Here is a 22,957-nt window from a genome sequence, read left to right on the forward strand (position 1 = left end):
TGGGGTCGCTAACTCGTGAATGAAGACGAAGAGAGATGTCGGGGAAACAGATAACTAATTTAATGTCTGAAAGGTTTGCCTGCCTTGACGTTAACATGGTTTGCATGATAATGCCGTACATGTAAAAAAGCCTATTATGTTAGCGAACATGTCATTTATACTTATAAAGTTTTTCTACCAGGCTCGCTTACATGTATTTGCTGCTTAGCTGTGAATTAAAGATGGCGACAGTAAAAGCAAGAGAGAGAGAGAGAGAGTAATGTATCATCTACAAAGTGTCCTAAGCAAATGAGTTACTAAGACAAGCACATTTGAATATAACGCTTTTGAATCACATAAGTTTAAGGCCAAAAAATATACATGTTTTCAGTTAACGGCACGTAACCATTTGTGTTGATTTGTGTATTTTAATCAATTCAGCTTATGATTTCTTTCACAGAAGTGATGTTAACCCTCGGATTATCTGAAAATTAACACCCACCCCCTACCTCACATAAATACCAAATCAAGCAAAATTACGATATCGGAAATCGTTAATATACTGAAATCGCATATGGTTTTCGTGTTCATTTTTATTATTGGGCTGTTGTTGTTTTATATGTTTAAGGGCATATGAAACAATGAAGAAAAGTAGAGAGAAAAGAGTGGATCAGCATATGGACTCTTTTTAGTTTGAAAGTTAGCAAAATAATGTCCACGGTACACTTTCCACACAAGAGACAATGTGGTCAGTATGGCAAAACTATGACAGCTTCCTTCAGAGGTAAAAAAAAAAGAATGGTTATTATCAATATATTTGTTTCAAGATTCTAATCAGAGCACTAACATAACCCCATTTGGACTATTCTTGATTTGGTCTCAGCTAAATAATTTTCATCAGAAATTGCTGAATTGTGCCACATTTCTCTTTTGCAGTGAAGTGAGGAGCTTGATATTTTGCTCACCAGACGGATCTCCCGGTCAAAAAATTCACGAAGTCTTCATAACACAAAAACTTATTTATAATATGGAGTCAACAACCTCTGCCCGATATGCAGACGTCTCTTGGTATTCCATTCCTGAAAGGAAGTTGGTTGAAGGCTGTTGTGGGCATGGTCTAAGAAAGACTTTTTTTTCGTAGACTATGGTTGTGGGTCTTGATAATTTGATTGTTGAAGTAACTGAACGGTGCTGCAAATGAAGCATGCTCCTTTATTTCCTTGTTTTGTTGCTTTCAAGCACTTGTAAGCCCTCAGTTGCAATGTTATAGTAATCCCAAGGCGTTCTTTTTTAGTTTAGCTTTCAAGAATGCAAGACATAATTTGCCCTTGTATTAGTCTTACATTTATTATCAGATTGATGGGATACGTCATTGCTACAGCTACAACCATCAGGTTCTTGCGTTGGGGCACAAGGAAAAACATCCGTTCATTTACTTCTGTCATATTTCTGATGAAGGAACCCTCCTTTTTTTTATCGGTATGGATGATAACCAGAAATAAACACAGTAATCTGGGTCGATTGGCTCCGGAAGAAGAACCGAGTAATGATTCAACTCTCGAGAAGAAACATCACAGAATCCTGGAAACTCAGATAAAACTGGGAGCTCTGCAGATGTAAACGGAATGAATGAAACATAATGCCCTTAATGAGGTCAGTAAAACAAATTTTTAATCGCAACTTTTATAGATAACGATATTCAATAAATAAATAAATATAAACCACAAATAACTATTCTATGAACAATACTGTTACAACAGAATAACTGCATTACCAATGTGATTCTACTGACAATCCCGCCAGCAGGAGCAGTAGAATTCATTAACAACAGTGAACAAGACTAAAATAGGATATCTAACCTCTGTATTATAATGGTATGTTATACAACAGAAGCAAGTGCACTCTAGTATGCAACGAACCAGCATACACTAATAGTCTGATAGTTGCACATGCACACGGGAGTGGGCTATGATTAGTCGGTCACACACCCATCAGTCTGACGTCCGCAATATATCCATCAGACAACTGATCTTTGAAAGTACAAACGAACACACAAAGAGACGAACAAGAGGTGGGAAGGGAGCTGTCTCGCTCTCATTTTAACAAAGCACAATAACACGACATTTAAACTAACGTCAGCAAAGTTGACACACACACGAACAAACAGACATATTTACAAGGAATTAAGCAATGAATGACAATGGAAACCATACATAGAAAGTTCCCTTTTTGGCCAATCAACGGCTTACATCAAATGCACGCACAAACACGCATATATTAACACATGAGTAACAAATAAACAGACGTACACTCGAACTTTCACAGTTATCTAAGACAATGTATAAGTGACAAACAAACATCGTGTAAACAAATAAATCACAAAGAGGCAAACATATTGACAAACATGACATTTATTTGCCATAGTCAGCACAAATGATTACAGTAGCAGGTAACGCTGACAATTAAGGAACTGAGTATGTGGTTACATTTAGAAGACATGAAATGGCACAAAGACAATAACATATAGACAGTCAACATGGTAATTTTCAGAAATCATAACAAATATAACATAAACAGTAACAGTAACAAATCTAACCAACAACGACATATATAGGAGTTACAAGAATGTACCACAGACAATCAGATCAACAAGTAACATTAACACCATTATAAGAAATCGTAATAAAAGTTTTAAACGAAGACAGTAACAACAACAAACGTACTAAACTGAACAACAAAAAGAAGAAGCACATACGATTGGTATTTACGAACCCTTAAAAATATTATTTACGAAAAGAGGAGAATGGCCGTCTGACATTACATTTTCATATAACATCCACTTTTCAGTACACCGGCATTTGTATTACTAATTTGGAATTACTTAAGCTTGGTCGAAATATGTTACCATTGCCAAAATCTCAGCTTTTGTTTACTTAAAACGTAAACGCCTTGTCTATTTTAACGAACGGTAAATAAACAATAAACAGCTTTATATTATAGCATGGTCACCCACTCAAACAGAACTTTGTAATAGGTTTTCTATTGTATCCAGTTTTCTTTAATACATATTGTAGTAGAACCTCAAGTAAAATTACAATATAAAAACAGTCCAAAAGTTTGTACGAAGGTCATTATGTCAAATCGAATAACATCATGTTATGTTAAACGATATACATCAGTCAAGCAGTAATTCGGTCAAGTCTGTTGAATATGAACTTTTGATATAGTTCATTCCAGCTAGTTCTGAGCAAAGGTCACAAGTCAGTCACTGTTCCATCGAAAATATGTTTTAACATCATCAACAAGTCTCGGATGTCAAACTTCCCGAATTCAAGGGTTCGTCATAATGAACATGCCTTTTTATTTCAGTAAAGGGGTAATTAAGGTTTCTCTTCTCTTCCTAATGAATTAAAAGTAATTTTGTTTTTTACTCTAAAGTGGTGAATTTCTAACAGGTAAAATTCAGCAACATAGCCAAAATTATTTACTATAATATCTAATCACTTTGTAAAAAGGCGAATTCACTGCCGAAGCCTTTGTGGGATGAATAATAAGCTTACGTTAGTCCTGCGTCACTAAAATTTCTTGCGGAAATTAGATGGTGTATATCACTTTAATATGGCTTCTGAGTCATTTAGTTCTACCAGGGATCATTTTCTTACTATTAGTTCATTATCTAAGAAATGCCAGGTCTTTCACGGCAGATGTCTATACATCACGGCAAAATTTCTTAAACTGAATTCATGTCCGAATTAATAGACTTTGGCTGATATAGGTCTTTCAGAGAGGAGGGCAATTTTCGGTCCAAATTTTGGCTTTGTAAGATCGTTCCTTAGCGAAGAAAACGAAGAAGACCAACAACGACAAAAACAAAGGCAACAGCCGCGATGGAGTTAGCCATCAAATGATATGACAAAACAACAACAAAGAGATGGCTAACGAATGACAAGTCCAAACAACAAACACAACAACATAGAGGGAGATAGCTAACAAATGACATGTTCCAAACAACAAAGAGGGAGACAGCTAACAAATGGCATGTCCAAACAACAAACACAACAATAAAGATGGCGCTAGCCATCAGATGATACGTACAAAACAAAGACAACAGCAACAAACAAAAACAACAACAACAATAACAGTAACAAAGATGAAGCTAGCCACCGGATGGCCAGCCTACTGGATGCTCCCCATCGCCGTTATTCCTCAACGTCGACTTTGCTGTATTTATCCAGAGCGCCGCCGACGATGCTAGACAAAAAGTTCACAGTTGAGGCGTCCGCCATGTTCCTCCCTTCAGCAGTCGAAGCCCTCTTCTTGTAACCGCCAACATGAGACCCGCCGTAGGAATTGACTGCTCCTCCGTAGCCCGCCCCCCCTCCGTAGGCTCCGCCATGGTCGTACGTCTGATAGGTTGAAACGCCAGTGTAGATGGGCTGGAAAATAGGTTCCTCCTCGACGTAACCAAGATGCTCAGTGATTTTGACGAGATGTTCTGGAAAATAAAATAATATTAATAATAATAATAATAATAATAATAATAATAATAATAATAATAATATGGTTGAACAAAAATGAAAAGCAAAAAGCAAAATAAAAAAAAAATCAATGGCATTATCACTAACGTAAAAAACACTAATGGCAATTAGCTAAAATGAAAATCAAAACAGGGACTGCATATAAAATTTGTTACTTACAAGGATTTCAATGCGGAAGTAAAAAGAAATATAAATTGGACACAAAAGCTTGGGAAAATCAATTGGATGCTGATTCGAGCGGCGATGGGTCACAATGAGGCTCGATAAGCCAACTAAGTGGGAATATATTTCCAAGCCATGGATCACCAGGGGCAAATGAAATATTTCAGGGTTGAATTATGCTAATGATGAGTCTCAGAATTCTTATTTGCTTCGCTATGGGGTTTCAACTGAACTCACTGAATGGAAAACAACTCTTTTACATTAAAAAAAAACGACTAGATTAGGACTCATGAAAAACGTACAAAGAAGCCGTGCAGTAATGCACAAACTCATATGTGTTGCCAACACGGCCTCTTGTTGATCACCCAGTAAAAGAGCTCACTTCAAAATGCAACATACATCCATGTAAAAAGAACTGCTACCGAGTATGATTTAGATTACTGTATTTTTCAACAGCTGATGCTTACTTAAGATAATGGCCAGGAGGATAACAATGGCGATATTGAGACCGATGATGGGGATGACGACGATGCCGATACCGCCGAACCCAAAGCCCCACCCCCCAACTTGTCCATTTTCGTAGCCTCCGGAGCCGTATTGGATCGAGGTGTGGCCTTGATCTATAATCTCATGAGATCCGCCGCCTCCATGACCATGACCCCCTTGACCTCCATGACAGTCATAGCATGATCGACCCTCGACTTCGTCCTCGACTGTCACGATCTGAAGAGAGAGAATGAAGAGCCTGCACATCATATGCTGAGGATGAAAATATTCAGAGTACTTATACTTGATAACAAAATAATGAGCAGTGCAAGACTACTTTCATAACGTCCATTAGGAGAAAACCACCGCATGGAAAGTCGATTTCTTCATAGAATTCCTTTTGTATTTCAAGAGTTTCACAGTAAAGTCTCTACAGTATAGGTCTTGAAATATTAGGAAAACCACAAAACAGGTCATTGTGACCATTTCCTTATTCAGTATATTCCATGAATATTAATGAAGATTTGCATCTGATTCAGCTCAGGTTCATCTGGTTATTGCCCTATCCTTATTGTTATGTAGTGAAGTATGACATTCAAAAAATATTTAGAAAAAAGTATTAGAAATATACCGTGTCACCTACCAGACTTTAACAGGGCACGCCTGAAGGATTTATTCTTAAATACTAGAGAAAAAATTGGAGCGCACTAAAGTCAAAGAAGTTGGACAGCTAATTTGCATGATGAGACCAAAGGGAATGGATGGACGGTAAAAGGGTAGAAAGCGATGCAACGGGGGCCCGAGAGGGCATTACAGTAGGCTACTGTGAACAGTGTGCCGCGCTAAGTACACTACCCATTACTGGTCCATACCTTACAATTTTTAATTTATTTTCATACAGGGACGATACTGAACACGAGCTACAGTCAACGAATTTCCCTCGTTCAAAAGTGTATTTATCGAAAGCTTTTGGACTGCGTTTACGACAGCAGTAACAAGGCTTATAATTCTTGTTCGTGCAGTGACATATAATGTGGAAGTCTTTGCTTTGGTTTAGAAAAATTCGCATTTCGATGGACGAAGTATTTGAGAAATTTTCGGATAAAATGAACTTTTCAGAAACAGGATTGAATGAAGGATTCCATCTTTTATATTTTGGGTGCACAATGATAAGGGGACACTTATGTTCTATTATCTAATGAGAAACACTGAGAAACACTGTTCTCATGCTATTACTTCCTAGTGTTACGTTGTTTATATATTGCCAATATATCAGGTGGAACAGAAGATTCACGTCGTGTGTTGAAATAGCATTGTCCCTTACATTCTGTGATAATAAAACCATAACAGCATGAGTGTCAAGAACCTACCAAAGGATAATGAAAAAACTTGGATTTTGAAATGGATAGGATACTTTGATGGACTACCCTTCATAAATATTTTGTCAACAACTCTAGGTAACTAGAAGAGGATATAGCAAGGAAAAAATATATACAGCATATAAGTGTATGAGAGAGAGGGGGGGCTGGCGGGGGGGGGGGAGGGGGGGAGTTAAATAAGCAATGACTCCAGTGAATCTCAGGGCTCAGTCATACGTGTAAACCTAGGAGAAAATTTACCTTGGAGTTTCTTACAATTCTTTTGTCATTGTTTCCTATTTTGTCAGTGACTTTCAAGTTAAATTATGTATACCACAATACTGTGCAGAATGAAGCAAATATTCCTAGTTGATTTTAGTCAATCCACGAATGTATTATCAAAAAAAAATGTCCACATAAATATCAACTCCCACCATCAAACCCATTAAAATCTTTAAGATCTATGAAAAAATAAGACTTATTTAAGATGGACCTTTTAATAATTCAGTCAAAACAAACTAACAATAATCTTCACGTAAAATGGTGAATTATACTATACGAATATTAATGAACTGACTTGAAAATGAACGATTCGAAGTAAATTTTGAACTATTTTTTAATCCGTACAAACTAATTGGTGAATGTAAATTAGGTAAATGGTAGAAAATCCGCATAATATGAAGACACTCCAGGCAGGGTGACATGCATGTACTTATTCAAAAGCTTACCTCATTGTCAGAGAGTGTCTCCCCTTCTGTAGATGCCGATCCGATGATAAACATCGCTGTTATCCAAAAGGCTAAGAAATTCATCTGAAAAATAAAAATTGATATTATTATTTTTGACCCAAGTTATGTTTTGAAAGTTCGTTATCTTTTTAATGCTAAGGTAATTATAAGACGTCAAGTTGATACATCGAATCTGTAACAAATTGTTCATATAACACTGTGAAGAATACTTTCCGCTACTTCTCGTTTTGCCTTGTTCTTGCAGTTGGTGAATCAAGGGTATGCATGACTAGAAAGCGACAGATGCTTTTGTAAGAGAGAGAGAGAGAGAGAGAGAGAGAGAGAGAGAGAGAGAGAGAGAGAGAGAGAGAGAGAGCGAGCAGCAGTCATCTCAGGCCAGTCGCTCGTGCAGTTCTTTTAAGCTCAACCTTTTGGCCTCAAACGAGTATTTTTCAGGCGCCGCTTTTGGATCTTTGTAAGAATTAGACAGGAAAGTGGACTCATCTTCTCTCACGATCCTCTCCTATTTTCTCACCAATTTTCCCCTTCCGAGTTGGAGAAAGCAAATTGAAATTTTCCTGTCGTGTCTGACCTGCATTAGCGTCTTCTAATTGGATCCAGTTTTGTCCAGCTGTCTTTGGTGGATTTGTCAATTGGTTTTTTTAATCATTTTTTGCAAGTATCCCAAAACACCTAGAATCCTTATGGAGTGCATTTTCTAAAATTTTATCCTATTTACTCCACATTATTCTGTTTTTACATGCTTATCAGCTATGAGTAAAAGTTTTCATTATTATTATTCAATAGCTGCACTGGAATAAGATCATTTGAAACAAAGGTTCCCTCAACTTCCAAAGAGAAGTGGGAGTTAGCAGGTGAGTGAGTCACCTCAAAGCTCACTGGGAACTTGCCAAAAAGGTTTAGCAGGAGTTCACCTACATATTATCTTTGACTTGTGAAATGGAGCGATGAAATGGCAGCTATTCCGGAATATCACGATTAACAGACGTATCACCGAGAACGGGCAGTGACATGGCAGTTACTTCCAAGGTCTAAAGACTACTCGAAGTATCCGGGTCAATAATAGACATATCATTAACAAGATCTATTTCATGTTCACAGAAGTCATGTGACAAACTACTAAAGGACATTTTTCCGCGGCAAGAATTTCGCTTATTTTGCTTGAACCCTTAAGGGCGTTTCATTGTTGTAGGATCATTTTAAATGAAAATTGTGAAAAAATATATAATTTTCGTATTTCAGCGGGTTTACAAAATGAACCGAACGGCTTCCTGTTATCATGTAAACCTGTCAGCTACCAACATACTTAAGTTTATGTCCGAACTAAGAAATGCCAAAATGTGCTATATAATGGCTCGTTCCCTCTGGTGACTTTCACACCTCATTGCGACCCATTGTCTCTCGCACCAAATATCTAAGGCATGTTGCAATCGTCCGATCAAATTTTCACATGACATTGTTGTTAACTAATCACTAAAACTTCCTTCCATTCGGTTTTGGAGTTGTGTGCGCACACTTACCCGTACGTGTACTCGCAGAGGGACCCTGTACGTGGGTGTACGCAAAGAGAGAATGAGATTCCCTTGTTACCAAAATCCGAAATGTTTTGATTTCGCCATTCCGACCTCCGCTCCCGACCACCACCGCCGACACCAGTGAGTCGCAACAAGGGACCTGCGTGTGGAATATGCAAGTCACGGCAGGTGCTTCGCTGCATCACTGCAGCACTTTGCTTATATGGAGTAGAGGCCACTCCGGCTTCAATAAAGGCTCTCGTTCTCTGGCTCTTAAAAAAAAAAAGGTGTTTCGGTCACCTCAGCTTTAATGGAGCCTTTAATGACAGCTAATTCGGTTTAATGTACATCGTTGGTTTTATTGTTGTATGTTATTGTCACTGGACATGGAACAGTCACTAATGCTGTTATTCACTAATCCCATTTCTAATTCCCGCGCCAATTTGTACTGGCGAAACTTCTTGTTTTCCTTTTGTTCGTCTTATTAATTTTCCTTTTCTGCAGTATTATCTCCTTAAAAACTGCGTTCTTTCCTTTCTTTTCTCAAGAGGTCATGTTTTCATTCAAAATTATCTTATTTTTCTTCAAAATTTCTTCATGCTTCAATGTCTTCGGAACCGTGTCTTTTATTTTTCAAAACTGTTTATGTTTACCGCTTCTTCCCTCTTATTTGGGGGATAACGACATATTGTACAATCTGGAAGTAATTGAATGGCCTTTGAATAGTGGGAAGTTTCCTTAAATTACATATAATTCTTTTGTGGTGCATTAGCGAGTTGAACTAAAAAGGAGTAAGCTGAAAATGCCTAGATCGATACAATGGATATTTTAAAATGATGTTGAAAGTATTATATATATATATATATATATATATATTATATATATATATATATATATATATATATATATATATATATATATATATATATATATATATGTGTGTGTGTCATGATTACTTTGTGTCTGTAATAACTAATTAAAGAATTTCTAAAATACTCTCGTAATAAAATTTTAAGGAAATTCCGGTTGATAGTGGCATCACTTCCAAAGTTCCTGTTTAAGACGAAACCAGTTTCAGAGGTCTCACGCTCGAAGGATTTGCCCTCCGAGAACTTCTTTCCAAGAAGTCTGGGCACTTAAAACTAATTCAGTACATCTTTTTTCTTTATACTGAAAACACTGACATTATATATATATATATGTATATATATATATTATATATATATATATATATATATATATATATATATATATATATATATATATATATATATATATATATATATATATATATATAAATAAATAACTCAAGTGGGACTTTCCTCATAGATGTGCAATCACCGTTGCTTGCCAGCTTGAATACCAATATTTCTTGCACATATCATATTATAATGTGCTCAAAGGGTAGTGTCTTTCTATAGGGGCAGCATCGTTTTATATCAAAAACGAAGAACAGCGCAAGCGTGTCTGACGTCCGAGACACATGTCATCATCAATCTCAGGATTTTATGAATCGTGATGACTTGTTCGTTTCGTTTGTGGTCTTTCACTTTTTGAGGGTTTGCTATGATATGTTTTTTGGGGACCTCTTCTTACATGCGTGCACGTTTACGTCGATAAATTTATATACAGATACAGACGCGCTAGTCATATCCATATATGTAAAAAGTATTCCCGCATATATGCGAGTTCACATAGATACATGTTTACGTATGTAGATGTGGGATAATTATATCTGTAAACTATTTACTGCCGCAAGTATACTTGGCTATTATTCTATTCCTAAGTCAGCTGTACGCATGTGTGGCTCCTGAGTCTCCCGACAGACGTCTAATTAGAATACATCCCTTGATGTAAATGCAGGAAAAATATGATAATTTTATCATATTTTTAATGTTGTCTGATCTCATCTGCATACCTGTAGTATGGTCATTTCCGTTTTCTACTTTCATAACAGAAATTCTCTCTGCTACTTTTTGCAATGTCCACCTATCTATCACGAATCACACGAAGAATCAGTTTTCACCTACTTGTACCCTTCGATGGAAGTCGTGCTTATATAAGTAGGTCCGAATCGAGCATTTTTCGACAAGGTGGTTGTGGATACACCGACCGAACTTCCGTGTTGGACATCTTTAAGGCGGCTCTTTGGAGTCACGAATCTCTCCATTCAACAACTCCCGATAATGCAAGCGCAGTGAAGGTGGGCATGAAAAGGGTACTCTCTCTCTCTCTCTCTCTCTTTCGTATTTCATAGTTGATGGTAAGGGGCAATTTTTGGCCCCAAACACACACTACACACACACACACACACACACACACACACACATATATATATATATATATATATATATATATATATATATATATATATATATATATATGTATATATATATATATATATATATATATATATATATATATATATATATATATATATATATATTTTATATAGTTTTATGTGTGTGTGCACTAAGACAAAAATTGCATCTTATCATCAACTATGAAATACGAGAGAGAAGAGAGAGAGAGAGAGAGAGACAGCACTTTTTTCATGGCTCCTAACCTTCACTGCGCTTTATGTTATCGGGTTGTTCCCATTCATCTATGAACAGGCGCGATTGTTTTTTTTTTTTTTTTTTTTTGAGCAACTCTCCTTTTGAGAAAGTGATGCGTGGAAGTTGAATTGTTCGCATGGTATGCGTAAAGTATGAAGGGCTGAAAGGGTGACCAAAGCAGAGATGAGATGGTAAAGTGGTTAGCCCGGGTGAAAAGGTAGTTCAGGGTGTTTCGAGGCGTTTTGCTCAAGTGCACAAAGTGGATGATAAAAAGCTGTTGAACAGTGTGTATAATTCAGAGCTGTTGGGAGGAAGGAGGAGAGAGAGACCAAGGGAGTGCTGGCTGTGTGTCGTGTTAGGTATGTGGGAATGGAGGGGCCGCAACATCCATGAAACGCGACATTAACATAGTTTGTTTAGGGTAGGGGGTTGGGGAGTGGTTCGATACACTGCTGATGAAGTGGAAGTTTTTTGCAGCGTTCATTTTTGATAAGTAGTTCAGGGAATAATGTGCAAGTGACTTCTATTTTGTTTTTGTCTAGCACCACCTATTGAGGAAAACGGCTCATTGGTGAAAGAACATGTACATGACATCGATTCCATATATAATGATGACTACTATCTATCAACTGTCTATAATTGCAGTATCAGGTGAACAACTGCTCTCTTTCTAACCTTCCCTGTTGAAATCCAACGGCCAAACGATTTAACCAGTTACTTTATATTACGTCCCGAAAAGATATACAACCCGTAGAAAAGCCATCAGTTTTAACCGAAAGAATAGGAAGCAAAACAAATATCCTAATTTCTCCACATTCCTCAGTCGGTTCCTCGTCACTTTTGGCTGAATTTTACGATTTCTCAAAACACTTTCGCTAATTCACTCAACTCGATCGAGGATATAAAGGACGGAAACATTGCATGAGATAACAGACCTCCACCGAATGCAAAGTCATCGGGAGACTTTTGGTGGATATGTTCGTAGACACAGAGAGGGAGAGAGACTTGTCAGTCCTCGAGAGGGTGAAATTTTTGGAAAGTTAATCGAACCGCGGTGTTTTTGAGGTATTTTTCTGTTTAGTATTCTCCCTCTGAGCGATGACGTCAGATTTAACATAAGCTTGTTTCTTCTTTGTTTTGTTCAGCTTGAAGGTGAAGGATACAATTTGGAATGAAAATATACAGATATTATGAAAGTCATGGGAATGCACGTCATGAAACACTGAAAAGGAAAAATTAAAAAAATTCTAGATAAATGTTTAGCAAATCTGACACTGAAGACAAAACACTACTACAGATTGAACATATATAGAATTTAGGCCAAAGGCCAAGCACTGGGACCTACGAGGTCATTCAGCGCTGGAACGGAAATTGACAATAAAAGGTTTGAAATGTGTAACAGGAGGAAAACCTCGGAGTTGCACTATGAATCAATTATTAGGAAAGGGTGGAAAGTAAGATGGAAGAAAGAGAATACGAAAGGAGGTACAGTAAAAGGAACGAAGGGACGCTGCAAAGAACCTTAAGTAATGCCTACAGTGCACCTCCTGAGGTGCACTGACGGCACTACCCCTCTACGGGGACTACTTCACATTTGACAGCACCTCCTACTAGAGGGACACCTCATTCTGTTATCAATGGCTAACTGATTATTAGCGTGTTAGGTCTCCTTATGACCCATTACCCCTCACATTAGGCTCACAAGGTCTGATGCAATCTTCTGAGCACTTCGGGATGGGGCTGCTAGCTCACTGCACTTGACTCGACAGATGGTAACTCTGGGCTACGTAGTCACGAATTCCCTAATATTTATGTCACCTAAAAGATTTCTTCTTCATTAACTTTTAATAAGAAGAATTATACTGAAACTTTCGACTTTACATTTTTTCATTCTCTTGGTAATGAAGAAACGTTCTCTCTTAAAGAAAGAAGGCACTTTCAATGAAGAGAAAATACTTGTCATAGACGAATATGGTAAAATGGAAAATATACACCATGTAATAAGAAAAGAAAGAAATATAAAGGGGAACCAAAGAATTAATTAATCCCATGAAAACGTGATTTTGGAAAATCTTCATCAAGATTCATATTTATAAAAAAGCAAGGACAGAGACTTTCCTATCACGAATTGTACACGTTACAAACCGCAGGTTTTCCCCTGTTAATCGAGGGAGCACATTCGACGACTCTCTCTCTCTCTCTCTCAGAACAGGATGTTTTGCACGCGCTGACTTTTGGTATATCCGGATTCTTCCAGTGTGCAAGACTCCGAAGTGAGAATGTGCAGAAAAGAAACTTAAGGGACGATAGTTGATTTATCAAAGAAAAGAAAGTTTCTCTTTTTTTCATTTTTGTGGCAAATTGTTTATATATAATCAAAATACAATTTACGGATGATGGGCTGTTATTTACAGCGATATTTCAGATTTTACTTGCGAATTTCCTTACCTCTTTTTGCAAAGGTATTGTGAGATATCTCTCAGGTGCACCAATTCTTGCCTTCTTAGTATTGGGGCCGTGTGCGAGTGGTGCAATTTTATTTCATCTTAAGCGACATTTGGAAACGCGCAAAACCTCCATTACATAAATGTGAATATGAAAAATAAATTAAAAGAGATTACGCGGTGTCAGTGTTAAAATTAAAGGACTTTCATATCCCTGAAAGGTGAAAGCGTGGGCAAGAGAAAGCTGAGTGGTCAAGCATTTGTAAGGATCTCGATGTGCTGTTAATGAAGAGTCTGTACGGTGTGTGCAGTGGCTGTGAGGTTATGGATGATTTTGTTTTCTGAATCGGCGACAGAAGATAGAATGTGTCAGTGACCGCTTTACTACATTGTCAATAGCTACTTCCTCTCATAGGACGCTGCTGTCAATGGAGATGAAATATACAAAAATAATGAAATGAGTCAAAAGGGGACATTAATTGTCCACTGTAATAATGGAAATACAAAAATAATGAAATGAGTCAAAAGAGGACATTAATTGTCCACTGTAATAACGTACCCGAAAGGAAATAAGATTTAATCTGATATTATGAAACGGCCATTGTTTCTTTTCTCTTTCTCCTTTCCTTCAGAACAATAGGATCGATGATGACTCTGTTCCTTTCCCTTTCTTTTCCTGCTGACGGGAATTTCTCTTTGTCTTTCGAGACCTTTCTTTCTAATCTTATCACGACAGGAAATGTCACTTTCACGAATATCAACACAGAATCTCTTCTTTTCACGTCTTGATTTCACTGGCCTTTCTCTGTACAAATATGCCTGTTTGTATGTCTGTATGCATTTAAGCTTATTGCGATATTTATCAAGTATTTATGTGTTTGTACTTGGTGTACTTGGAACTAATTACGATACGTACCTACGTATATATGTAGGAATATTTTCACCATGCTTGAATGGATGCATTTTTCGTCCTCTATCAGTGTATTATCTAAAACATTTGCATAAGCACGTGTTTCTCCTGTATGTTTTGTGCTTTACTTGAGCACGAATGTACGGATTATGCAGTTTTCCTTATATGTAAGGTTAATCTTCTACCCCAACAAACCCACATTCTGTCCACTATTCAGTGAGTCACAGGGTTCATCTCGTTCTGATAACTGAGGGTTTGGGCATTATATTTCTTTTATTTTTTATTTATCAGTTCATTTTGAATTACACTTTTGCATTAATTTCTTACGCCATCCAGTAGACTAAAGGAAGAATACACAAGAAAAAAGAATTGACTAAAAGCCTATCAAGTACCAAGATGATAAGAATAAGAACTGATAGGTGAACGATGAAAGAATGAAATTTTAAACTGAGGGACACAGCATAGAGAAAGAGCGTTTGCTTTTCATTAGTGAAATTTGATAAAAAAAAGTTTCACAATACAGTAAGATATTCCATTAAGAGAAAACAGTGAAAGCAGAGGCGCGTTTGCCTTTCATAACCGAAATGATGTAAAAATGGTCGCAAAAGATTGAGAGATGATTTAAAAGTGAGATAAGAAAGCCAAAAGAAAAGCGTTTGCTCTTCATTACCCGAGATGACGCCAAAATGGTCTCAAGAACTAATAAGATAATCTAACCTCAGACCTTAAAATGATGTCAAGAGAAATTCAGCAAAAAAGCGAATGCTTTTATTAATAGCGATGATCTCAGAATGATCTCATGGAAAAGGATCATGACCATTTCAGCACGTCCCGTTGCATCACTCAAATGTGTATTACTCGCTGAAGGTTAACTTGTTTGTATCTGTGTATTTCGTCTCACTCCTAGAGGAACTGTTAAGTCAATTTATATGTGGGACGAAATTGATGGCGATATTTCTGTTTTCGCTGTCCTATTTAACTTCGACTATATGACCTCAGTATTTGATTTCTAGGCAGAAGCCAGCGTTAAAAAATTAACTGTGATATCTTGTTTTGTTTCACTATCGAAACTTTCCTTTCGTTCTTTGGGCACCGTGTTTACTCTTGTTCTTGTTTGCTTATGTATGATGGTATTCAAACAAGGACATCATGAGCACACACACACACTATATATATATATATATATATATATATATATATATATATATATATATATATATATATATATATATATGTGTGTGTGTGTGTGTGTGTGTGTGCGTGCGTGTGTTTGTGTGCGTGTGTATGTGTGTATGTGTGTGTCGATGTGTTTTGTGAGTATGAAGAGTTTAGAGCGTTGTTTTGTAATAATCAGCTTCTATTAACGTTTGTCTTATCTTTACTAATTCGGTTCCTCCGCCTGAGCCAAAGAAAGTAAGAGAAACCTTAGGGCAGCAGTCGAAATGAATATCAGCACCACATAATATTATATCTCTCCACATTCCTCTGACAAGCGCATGAAACGCAACTCGAGCGTTAAATCATGCGGGCATTTCTCAAGGCGAAACGCGAAAGCAAACTCTCTGGAAGCAGAGCAAAGGCAAAACTGGACCCAAATGGAAATTCCATGATGCCTCCTACGGCGTTACCTGTCTTTAATTACCTGGTTTTCTTTCCTTTTTTTTTTTACCTCTTTCACCTTGTTTTAGTGGCTCTTCAATCTGCTCTTCTCTTCCTCATAGGTTTTCCCTCCCACCCAACAATAAGGGTGTGGTGAGGAGGTGGGCAGCTTGTGTACCCAAAATTCTCCTGTCTTACCTCTCCCAACAAGAAGATGGAGAGCAGTATTATCAGAGCTCCCAAGGCATCTTGCATTTGTGATAAGTCTGAGTTAATAGTATAGTACTCGAACTTGATGAAAGCCATCAGGTATTGTCTTTTTTTATGAATTCTCTTTCGCATCAATGAATAAAATTTATTTCACAATTGAGAAGCAGTTTAGTCACAAATAGTATAATGATCTAAAACTTCCGATTTTTAATTCATTTTTTTTTTATGCCTGAATGAGCTTCAGGATGAAATCTTCCAAAATACTCTATTGGTGCTGTTTTATTTCTGAAAGTTTGCCAATTCCGTCCTGGAATAATCAATGGACTGAGAGGACGCTAAAAAAATTATACCCAGGAGGGTCTGGTTCGAGTTGTGCTGGGTTAAAATGAGGCCCGCTTTCCAACGTAGTGAATGAGTGAGTAAATGATAAGTAACGTGAACCTAAAACTTGGGGAAAGAGAAATCCCTGTTTAAGGGATCCGAAAACGATCTCTACCTTGGGAAAGTGGCTCCACGTCAATATTTCAATCGAACGGCCTCCTCTACCCCTCATTAGTATTATTTTAGAAACGGGTTTTCCCAAGCAAGCGGAGGTTTTCAAGCAAAGTCCAGAGAATCTTTTCTTTGGACCTTGGTTTCAACGGCTTATAATTTCACCGTCTTGTGGTCATATGGTGAAAGCGAGTAGAGAAAGTCGTAGGAAAAGTTTTTTTAATGCTGTGGAAATATGTCCTTACTTTTAACAACGAAAATTTTGTCAACAGGCTCAACTTGATAACTGCTGTCTGTGCTTGGCTACAGTATACTTATATTACATGTAAGGATATAGGACGTATGTGTGTGTATGCGTTTGGCTCTGTCCGTCATCCACTCTGTTGTCATATGGTGACCCTTTGTTACTCCTACCAGCTCTCATGGCTTGCTGTATGTTCTGGTGAGAGTAACAGATTTGTCCAAACAGCATCTGATATCAATTGGTGGTCAGCATCGAAACACTAACCAGACTTAAAGCTGATTAAGTCAGTGATCAAGCGGACGATACGGACAATAGCTGTCAAAATCAAGCTCGACAATAAGAAGAATGAAAGGGTTCCAGCGTTCATTTTCACATCAAACAGATGCAGGCGAGCTGATCAAACAAGCATGGAGGAAGGCGGGAAGTTCCACACCCTAGAAGTATTATATTCATTATTATCCCACCTTATGACCTCAAAGAGGCTCTCCTTACAGATAGTAAACAGTCCGTTTCGCAGACCAGTGGGGACCGGTTCTCGTAGGAAAGAGAAGCGATTTTCAATTCGAAAATTCCCTCGTGACCTCTTTGGCATCCCTCCATGACGGCCTTAAACGAACTGTAAAATTTATATGTAACTGTAACAACTGCCTTTCTCCTTTTCTTTTGTAAGATTTCTTTCATTCTTGTCGTTTCCTGTCATGTTCCTCGTACGTGATTTGCTTTACAATGTCCTTCGTTGCTTCATTCATCTTTCCTTGTCTGCCACGACTTTTATCAGGCATTGCTGCAGACCATCTCCCTTACTTTATTAGCGCACTTTATTGATTATATTCTGGTCAAAACTATTTTCAAACTATTCACCACTCTGCCATTTTATGAGTTGTGTCTGCGATTCTTTGTTCGCTGCTATTCTTGCACGGTTTCGTTTGTTATTTAGAAAAACGATTATTTTTGTAATATTTCCCGTCCAGTTGGATATACAGCATTGTCTACCCATGATTATTTTCTTTTTTCTCTGTCATACCGGCGGTTATCTGTATCTCTGTTCGTTCTTTCGCACCCACAGTCGTTTCCTTTTCCTTCGTCACTTTTATTCTTGCCAGATCTCTCTCTCTCTCTCTCTCTTCCCGTTCGTCCTTTTCACTCGACTACATCATTCATTATGGATGACGCGCCCTGCTTGTTCGCGTTTCCCTTGAAAACGAGTGACCATAGTGGCCCAAAAACGCTCGTCATTTCATATTATTATTATTATTATTATTATTATTATTCAGAAGATGAACCTTATTCATATGGAACAAGCCCACCAAAGGGACCACTGACTTGAAATTTAAGCTTCCAAGAATATGGTGCTCATTAGGAAGTAAGAAAAGGTCCAGGGAAGGGGCAGATCTGCCTTTCACGCGCTTTCTTCTCCTCCTCTAGTAAGAAGAAGAGAACATGAACAACAGTACTCCGAGGTCGCTAACAGTTGAGCGGCGGCCCTTTCTCTCTCTCTCTCTCTTTTAACAAGATGCAGTAAATCTGCCATGGTGGCTGCTACTATTTTCAGAGAAAAACAGACTGCCATATCGAAAATTTATGAAAGGGAGGTTCTCTCCCTCCCTCTCTCAATATATATATATATATATATATATATATATATATATATATATATATATATATATATATATATATATATATATATATATATATATGTATATATTTCTCTCTCTCTCTCTCTCTGTCTCTCTCTCAATTAAAACTCACATCTCAGCAGTGCGACCCAGACTGACATTTACATCTCTTCAGAGATGTTCGCAAGTGGGGTATCGGCGCTCTTACTCATCGCTTGGTCAGCTTTTGCCAGTCATTATGTGCGTTCGGTGTTTGTAACGCGGGTATGTTGCATGATGAGTCGCGTCACTAGAGAATTTTATTTTCGATCCATGGTAGCTCAGTTTTTATTTCCTGTTGAATATCTGGGTTGAACGAGTTGGGTTTTTACCTTTCCTCTTCAAGCGCAAAAGTTTTATTTTATATTTTTGGGTATCATTTTAAATGTTGGAGTATCTGGTTTTTACTTCTATATTTGAGCTGGACACGCTAATTCTTTTCTAAATAGCACCTGTTTTTATTGTTTATTTTATTAGAAATCAAGAGCCAGTTTTCCCAAGACTGGAATAATAATAAGTTTGTCATCATAATTTACGGTCTAGTTATTTCGCTTGGAAATACTTATTTAATGATCTGAGTAAAAAAAAAAACCTCTTTTATTCAGCAAATGGATTAATGATATACATTTTGCTGTGACTGCCATTTTTGTACTATTTGCCAAAACCTTCGTGTTATTCAACGCCGTGAAGAAGCAACTGTAAGATGAAACTGTGATACGAGTTGAGTTAACAATAATTACAGTGAACCAGGACGGCTAATCTATCAAGAAGGTTGATGGAACACCCTCGCCTCAAAAGTGCTCCCCTACTGGGGAATCTAGTTCAAGCTCTGGGTCGGGGTTGGGGGGAAGTAGGTAGACATTAATTCTAGTCGAACAATATCATACATCAGGCATTTTGTTCTGAGGCCTTTCAGTTTTGTCTTAATTTCACTAATCCTTATTTACTTTTTCGTTTTGTTTTCGTGAACATGCAGGGAACATCGTTTTGACTGTTATCATATATTGGTCTTCCTCTAAATAATATATTTTTCTTTTTCATGTACCAGTCATTTATTAGCGGATGCCCTTTTCCGGTGATTTTTTCTTTTAGCTTAGTCCTTGGTTGTGAGTAAAATGACCTGTAAAATAACTTCTTAAAAGTAACACATTAAAGGAACTCATTATTGAGATAGGGATAACTGAAAATTACAAGTCATGTAGACACATACATGTATGTATACTTGTGCGTGGTAATTTGTACTGTGTATATAGTGATATGAGCTCAAATTCACATGCACATACCCACAACATTACATATATATATGTATGTACACACACACACACATATATATATATATATATATATATATATATATATATATATATATATATATATATATATATATATATATATGTATATACACACACAACAATATATATATATATATATATATATATATATATATATATATATATATATATATATATATATATGTAATTTCAGTTAACGTTCCAGGTATCTCTTGTAAACCAAAGATGAGCACGTGCACACTAGAGTACCTTATTCCGGCCTGATACCTGATATTCCTCATGGCATTCAGTTCTGTCTGTATGACCTCGAAAAAGCGAATGACGACATGTAGAACAGTTAAAAAATTAACTATAGAGAACTATTAAAAAATGGAGCACACAACATCATCAGATATATAAGTGTAGAGGAAACTAACACGATGAAAAGCTTTATTCTTAGTTCTTACTGATTTAATCAGCCAAATTGAAGCAAAGTACTTAAAATACAGGAACCTGCAATATGACAGAACCGACAAAAGTCAATATCAACAACAACCAAAATAAGAAAGAATGTAATGAAGGTCTTGGTTTCAGACCTGGATTAGTTAATCGCGGTGCTTTATGTAATCTAATTTATGGACCTGCAAGAGAAAGCTTGCAGTGCTTCAGATTCTTGCTTGACTACTGGGTGTAGCCCAATTTAAAACGCTCCCGTAAAAGCCTCCTTCAGGCACGAATGATATCCGAAATGTTTGGTATTATTTGCTTGTGAGGTCGTTGACCTTTGATATCATGACTCTTTTATCATTAGTGAAATGAGATTCATCTTTAGGAGCATTATTTTTTTTTCACATAAATTACACGCGTTATGAAAACCTTCACATAAGTAGCCTAACTGTGGCAAATTCCCTGTATCTCCGACTATTTTCAGTTCCCACGAATCAAACAGAAATAAATAAATAAACAAATAAACAAAATAACTGAATTTACAAATTTTCGAATACATGAATGGCGACTGAAACGTAAGCTAAGAGATATAAATAAATAGAAATAGTATTGGCATTGCGACAAAGTCCTCCTCGTGAAAACCACAGGCGCCGGTTTTCGAAAACTCGCACAGTGTCATCATTACTAGACAAACATGATAAACGGAAATAAATATGATGCACAAGTGTTGCCATCTACTTGCGTAATGTTACATGGACGAACTCAAATAATTGTTTGGGTACTCGGATATGTAAAGTGTGATGTCCGGATTAGTAGAGAGAGAGAGAGAGAGAGAGAGAGAGAGAGAGAGAGAGAGAGATTTCAGAAGCTGTAATGGCATTTTACTCGTGTAAGAGTATATCGATACAAAAAGGGAGTTTTTTTCTTTTTGTAAAAGATACCGGTCTATTCATGTAAGCCAAACTTAATGTGGGAGAGAGAGAGAGAGAGAGTTTTTCAACAAGTAATCTTTCCTTGTACCCAGCAGAACGCATATAATGAATGATAATAATGATGAGCAATAAGCGAGACTTGAGACATTGCCGTGGACGTGCTTCCTCAAGTTCTAATACACCGGGTATTTAAGGCTTAAGGTTTGAAATGAAAGTCTGCAGTCGGCATTCAAAATTTTCAGAGCTACAGCTCATTCTCAAGCAGATGGAAAGCGAGGCACGGAAGGGGGTTTCTGGAGCGAGCGGCAATGAGTCACAATAAGGCAAGGCAGTCAATAACTAATAGCCCAAAAATATGTCCGTGTGAAATATGACATGAAATGACTCACTGTATGTCTTTGTGTCTATCAGTCTTCCCAAATCTCTCTATGAGCAATCACTTTATCAGTCATTCTGTATATAACATATATCTACCGTCCACTTTTAAATACTGGTTTTATTCACATTTAGTCCACCACAAACGCCTAACGCTACTTGTTGCATTACTGGGAAGATGCAGAGCAAACTGGAATGGCTAGCCGGTTAAAACTAAGACAACCAGAAAAGTTATTTCCACCTACCTGCTCCTACATAATGCATATAGGAGTTGGAGAGAAAATTCAGACAAAAGAATAAGAGAAAAACAAAGCAAAAAAAAAAAAAAAAAAAAATATCGCGACCTCACACGCTTGATGAGCCACGACTTTTGTTTCGCGGTAAGTAATTTATCATAATGATGAGATACATACTTTTGTGTATAACCAGAAAGCAATGATGCATCACTGAAATTTAATCGTGATGAAAATCTCTAATGCTGAATAAACTCATGATACCGGAACAGCATCTTTTCAACTTGAATTTGAAGTTCAACGGGCTCAGCTGAAGCGGGGCGACTCTGTGCATTCTCGAAGTGATGCCATGCATCCCTCCCCACCTCCACCACCACTCCTCTCTCTCTCTCTTTCTGTCTGTCCATCCTTCGTTTCTATCCCTTAATTAATTATGCGTCTATTTTGCTCTCTACTCTCCTTCTAGCCCCTCCCCTTCTTTCTCTACCTTCCTTCAACCATCTCTCTCTCTCTCTCTCTCTATTCTAATCCATAAGGTAAAATACACGTAGAAGAGAAACCCGCTGTTTGTTAATGCAATTCGATTAATTCATGGTGTCCATCTCGCCAAAAAAAAAAAAAGTTAGGTTGCAGACGACGAGTCTCTCAATAACATCATCCCAGATGAGCTCTGGGCAAGGTTACATCACCTGGGTATTTCCAGACGGAGGTAGACGTAGACTGGTTTCTTTGGCTTTGTATTTTTCTCTCGGGTAAGAATGGCATCCGAAGCTTCATGAGAGTTTTGTAAAACCCGCCATG

At 37.3% G+C, this 22,957-nt stretch overlaps 1 protein-coding gene across 3 annotated transcripts in view; it reads right to left on the minus strand.

Moving 5' to 3' along the window:
* Positions 1-1,646: 1,646 nt before the first annotated feature.
* The window catches only part of LOC136847642 (uncharacterized), a 298,736-nt gene continuing 277,425 nt past the window's right edge, over positions 1,647-22,957 (minus strand). For all 3 annotated transcript variants that reach the window (XM_067119383.1, XM_067119374.1, XM_067119393.1), the window contains 3 exons: positions 7,252-7,335; positions 5,147-5,402; positions 1,647-4,474 (listed from right to left, as the gene is read on the minus strand). In XM_067119383.1, the coding sequence (XP_066975484.1) occupies positions 4,179-4,474; positions 5,147-5,402; positions 7,252-7,335 (636 nt within the window). In that variant the 3' untranslated portion in view covers positions 1,647-4,178. The remainder of the gene's footprint in view (positions 4,475-5,146; positions 5,403-7,251; positions 7,336-22,957) is intronic.

Source organism: Macrobrachium rosenbergii, chromosome 2 (assembly GCF_040412425.1).
Source record: "Macrobrachium rosenbergii isolate ZJJX-2024 chromosome 2, ASM4041242v1, whole genome shotgun sequence".
Classification (NCBI taxonomy): Eukaryota; Metazoa; Arthropoda; class Malacostraca; order Decapoda; family Palaemonidae; genus Macrobrachium; species Macrobrachium rosenbergii.